Source organism: Oryzias melastigma, linkage group LG12 (assembly GCF_002922805.2).
Source record: "Oryzias melastigma strain HK-1 linkage group LG12, ASM292280v2, whole genome shotgun sequence".
In the NCBI taxonomy this organism is placed as follows: domain Eukaryota; kingdom Metazoa; phylum Chordata; class Actinopteri; order Beloniformes; family Adrianichthyidae; genus Oryzias; species Oryzias melastigma.
Genome location: NC_050523.1, coordinates 9,841,226 through 9,846,743, shown reverse-complemented (window position 1 = coordinate 9,846,743; position 5,518 = coordinate 9,841,226). Strand labels below are relative to the sequence as shown.

At 33.2% G+C, this 5,518-nt stretch overlaps 1 protein-coding gene across 1 annotated transcript in view; it reads left to right on the top strand.

Moving 5' to 3' along the window:
- Positions 1 to 5,518, top strand: part of lman1 (lectin, mannose-binding, 1) — a gene marked incomplete in the record, with an annotated part of 15,963 nt that overhangs the window by 1,996 nt on the left and 8,449 nt on the right. Inside the window, 4 exon segments of the mRNA XM_024299897.2 lie at positions 2,153 to 2,260; positions 2,531 to 2,592; positions 2,921 to 3,020; positions 3,098 to 3,221. Coding sequence (XP_024155665.1) covers positions 2,153 to 2,260; positions 2,531 to 2,592; positions 2,921 to 3,020; positions 3,098 to 3,221 — 394 coding nt within the window.

Here is a 5,518-nt window from a genome sequence, read left to right as displayed (position 1 = left end):
AAAGTGCTAGTTCACACTTGCAAGTCCACATCAGTGCTTTTTTAGTGTCCTGCGTCTATTCCAGTGAGAATGTAAACACATAAATGAATTAACGTGCATACTAGGTGACCTACCTTACTCATAAAAAAAAGCTCTGTTTAACCCATGTGCTATCCGAGGTATTCTTACATTAGAAATTGAGTCATCGGGAACCCACAAGACCGCGCATTGAAGTTTTTTTTCAAGGATTTTTTTTTTTATCTCCACTGGTGTCTGTGGCAGATATAAAATCCAGTCCACCTATGTCATGGGAGGGATCACACATCAATGTAAGGGTGGGGTCATCTGGACCCCATAAGAGAGTACGAGTGTTAACTAGTAATTCTGACAGTACAAAGAATTTATTTATTTTTCCTGAAAATTCATGTAAAAAGTCCAACTTACGTAAGCTAATTTCATATTTTTCTTATTTCATAACAGAAGAATAAAGGTGGTTAAAAAAAAAGCATAAAAGTCCCTGTTAACATGTGTAGCTATCATGAAAATATGTCCTTTTTTTAGTACTTGTCTAGAAAGCATCAGAACTTCAGTAAATCCACAAAGGACATTGTTTATAAAACTGTTGAACTGCTTTTGTCTGTAATCCGGGACAATGTATGTGAAAATGTGGATGATAATATTCCTACAAGTTAATCCACTAAGACCTGGTGCATTATATAGGTATTGCAGTGGAGGGGCCCTCAGGTCTTAATGGATTAAAGCAAAACAAAAACAACTGAAGAACAACAAGGAAATGCATGTAAGGTGTTGTTGTGCAAGACTTTTTTTTCTCCAGCTAATAAAAAAAAAATCCAGAAATTTAGTTTGAGGTGATCAATATTTAGAAAAAAAATCATTTTTTTTTCTTTGCAGCTTTTCTCATGTCAATCAATTATGAAAATCAAGTGTGGAAAATGGCCACATTTTTAATGAATAATAATTCATTTATGTGACAACCCCCCACGCCCCTTAATTAAAAAAATGAAAGAAGCACTCATAAAAATGTGTCCACCAGGTGCAAAGATCAGTGTCTCCACCTCTCATTGTTACAGTGGCTCCACCTTGTCACCACAATGATAGTAAAAGGCCTAAGCAGGCTTTGAAGAGATGAACTCATTCTAAAAGTGTTTTGAGTCAAACTATAAATAACAACAAACTTTTTCTAAGAATTTGTGCCACGGCCTAGAAAGGGAATTCAATGTACACAATGTCACAATTGATCACATTTACAGACTGGCCTCAAATAGGATGGGAGAACAAAAACTACATTTAATGTTACTGCATACATTACCTTCACACATAAAGAAAATAATTAATGAAAAAAACAAAAAGAAAGAGAGAGGATGAATAAAACTATTACACCAAAACACACCAGACATGATCACACTGGACAAGCTGGGAGGGGCTTCTTCTTTTCTTTTCTCCTGTTCACTCTGTGAAGAGACTCTGTTCAAAATGTTGTCAATCTTGTTCTAGACTTTGACTTTCTATTCCAATATTTAAAAAAATTGGTGTCATAGAATTTAAACCAGGAACAAACCACAGTTATTAATTTCTCCTCCACAATGAATGTTCAAACTGTTGTCACTTCTGTGAATTAAAAGGGATATTATCCATATCACAGTGCCAAATCTGAATCTTTGATTGGTTAAAGTTCGACCAATCAACTCATGTTCAGTGACTGCGTGTTTTTGTATGTAGAGCCTGAAAATAGTCGAAGAAACTTGTGTAGCTACGCGTGAACACAAGAGTTGTAAACACGCAAATGTGTGCGTTTACATAGACTTTTTGTTGGAAGTGGCCACTTGAATGTGACTTGAGGATGAGTGTAGCTTGAAATGGGGGAAAACATGGACTATGATCTGGGAAGGTTGCAGGGATGAATAATTTGAGTCTTTTTTTTAACTACTCAACAATAAAACATATTTTGCAAATAAAACTTTATATGGCAAAGCTTAAATTCTTCAATTCCAACTTTAAAACGGATAAAAGAAATAAAAACAGGTAAATGTATGTGTATTGTTTGTAATTGTCCTTTGTAATCTTATTTTTGTTGTGATTTTTTTAAAATAAAATAATTTTCATTTTCTGCCTTTTTATTTGAAAGTTTTTCTTTGTTTTTTTAACCTAACAGGCGGTGTGGTTCACCACCGCACAAGGTGTTGATGGTCCCGTGTACGGTGCTGCCGACCTGTGGAACGGAGTTGGAATCTTCTTTGATTCCTTTGACAATGATGCCAAGGTTTGTGTTCACATTTTTAATTCATTATAGACACTGACTCTATTTTAGGATTTCACTTTGGAAGAAAGAGGTAAAATCTCTTTCTTTGTTGTTGTTGTCTAATGTGACCATCATAAGAGAAATGTGTGGAAAAAAATGTTTTTATATTTTTGTCTGTCAGTTTATGCTAAATGTTTTTATGACACACAGGTAGTGGATTTAACTTCTAAAGTAAATTACCTAAAAGATTACCTATTTTCATATGGATTAACATGTCTTGTTTGTTTTCAGAAAAATAACCCAGCTATAATTGTCGTTGGAAACAATGGCAACCTTGTTTATGACCACCAAAAGTGAGTGAATTTCTCTCCCTCTCTTCTGATCACCAACTCAAATTTCAGCAACTTAAAGAAGATTAGAAAATATGATTATATTTGCTTGGAAAGTAAATAATCCTTTATCTTTCCTAATCTCCCCCGGGCGAGTGAAAGCTTTAAATCACTTTTTCGGTGCCATTCCGGCTCATCTTAGAGTTCATAGTGTTTACATCGCCTCCAAAGAAGTGTTTACAAAAACATGTGTTGTTGTTCACCTAACTAATAAACTTTCTTTTGTCTTTTACAAGGTTTGTACACAGCCGTATCATTTAACTGATGAGATTATTTTCTATTTTTGATCTAGCGACGGCTCCACACAGGCCCTCGGTACATGTTTACGGGACTTCCGTAACAAACCGTATCCCATCAGGGCCAAAATCATCTACTACAAGAAAACTCTGACGGTAAAAGAGAATAAATGCACCAAAATGTATGTATTTGTCCATCAGAGGAACAAAAGAAACACATTTTATTTTGTCAGGTCATGATCAACAACGGTTTCACTCCAGACAAGGAAGATTATGAGTTCTGCACAAAGGTGGACAACATGATCATTCCTAAGGAAGGCTTCTTTGGCATTTCAGCTGCCACTGGCGGTTTAGCAGGTACTACTCTACTCCCTTTTATTTAGGGATGTCCCTATCAAGTTTTTTTTTCTATATTTTGGCCCAATCCAATTCAGAGTCCTTTTGATTTTAAGTATCTGTCGATACAGAGTTCTAATCCGACACTTATTATTTAAAAAATGAACAAATTTAAAAACGGGTTTAGGTTGTCTTTTCTTTTTTTATTTAACTTGTGTGAACAATCAAGTAAAAACAGTGCATCTATCTATTAGCAAAAATAATTAACATTATTAACTAGCATAAAAAATAGATAATCATGTAAGAAAGTTTAGAGACTGTTTCTTTAGAACAGGGGTCCCCAAACTTTTTCTTATGAGGGCCACATAACTGTTTTCTTCTCTGATGGGGGGCCGGGGTCAGTTTGTAGGCTAACGGTAAAAGTGTAACAATCACAGCCTAAATGTAAGTTTTTTTTTTCTGGTTTTCCAGAATGCCAAAGATAGCCAAATTTTACATAATTTATTTCTGTAATCTTCATAAAAAAATGATACTAAAACATTTTAAAAACTAGATATATAGCATTACCTGCAATAGAATAATAGCTCAAGACGCTTAATTGATACCTAAAAACACTGCAGTTGATAGCTGAAAATGCTGAAGCTGATAGCAAGCTAAAATATTAGCAAAGTGCCAAATTAGCCCAAAAAACAAACTCAAAAAAATCTAAATTAGTCAAAACAGCTAGCATGTAGCTGAAATATTAGCAACTGAAATGTCGCTAATATTTCAGCTACATGCTAGCTGTTTTGACTAATTTAGATTTTTTTTAAAAATAGCCCAAAATAGCCTAAAAACTGAAGAAAAGCCTAAATTAGCCAAAACTGTAAGCATGTAGCTGAAATATTTGCTAAATGCTACATTATTCTAAAAAATGGAAAAAATTCTAATTTCGCCGAAACAGCTAGCATTAAGCTAAAATATTAACTAAGCTCGAAATTAGCCTAAAAAACAAAAAAAAGCCTAAATTAGCCAAAACAGCTACCAAATATTAGCTAAATACCAAATTAGCCTAGCAAACTGGAAACATATCTAATTTGGCCAAAACAGTTTGGGGGGCCGGGCCAAATGTAGAGGAGGGCCAGATCAGGCCCATGGGCCATAGTTTGGGGACCCCTGCTTTAGGATCTTCAGAGCTATAGAACATTTTTGATCAGATGCGATTCCTTTCTCCAAAAAAGAAAAGTGACCTTGTAAAGTTATTGTAGCATGAATATTATAAGCTATAACTAGCTTATATCATTTTAATCATTTATCCGTTTCTGTTGTTTTGAGACTTTTTTTTTAATCATTTTTTTCCAGAGCTTGCACTTTGTAGACGGTCCCTTAGCAGTCATCTCACTCCCGTCTCTTTGTCCATTCTCATTAAAAAGAAATGAAAATCCAATAGTTTTTCTTTTGAAATGCATTTAAATGTCATTTAGTTGAAACTATAAACAACTTGTTGTCAGTTTTAAATGTTTATTTAAAAAGTTATTGAGCCTGGAAGAAAGAATCTGTGAATATCTTTCTAACTTTATCAAACTGTTTTTTGTGCACCTCCTGCTTAAACTGGTTTTACAGCAATAAAAATCAGGAAATGCAGACTTCTATTTACCTGTAATAATAAGCTTGAAATATATAGCATTGATCATACCAAGAATAAAATAAATGAAACGAATAGAAAAGAATTAAAACTCAATCCCTGATCAGGATTATGATGGATCGGGGCATCCATACTTTCTAATAATGGGAATATTTTCCCAAAATTTAAGTTCTTGCTTCATTTTCCCATAAATCAGTTCCAAATCTCTTGTGGAATTATTTTTTTTAAATTTGTTTGGCCAGGTAGATAAGAAAAAAGAAATTTACTCATCTAAGTCTACACATTTTCTGAATCTCGTATATAACTGGTTTAGATATTTTACTCTTCTGAGATTTCTTTGTTATTATTTTAGTTTCAAATGACATGAAAAACACTGCAGTAATTTCCCACAATAGTAAAAGTCATTTATAAATGTATATATGTATTTTTTCAAGCCACTTTTCCAAAAGAAACAAACAAACATCCAATTCATTTTTTGTGCAATTAATAATTTGTTACCTTTAATTAGTTAATCTAATAAATCAATTTCAATTGCAACGATTTTTGACTTAATAACTGGTATAAAAACCTTATTTTGAAATATTTTCATTTAAAGCTGTAACATTTTGTTACAGTAAAACATTGTCAAATCACAACTTAAAAATGACTTTATTAATTTTTCCTAATTTAGCAAACTTGCAACAGACTTTTACAC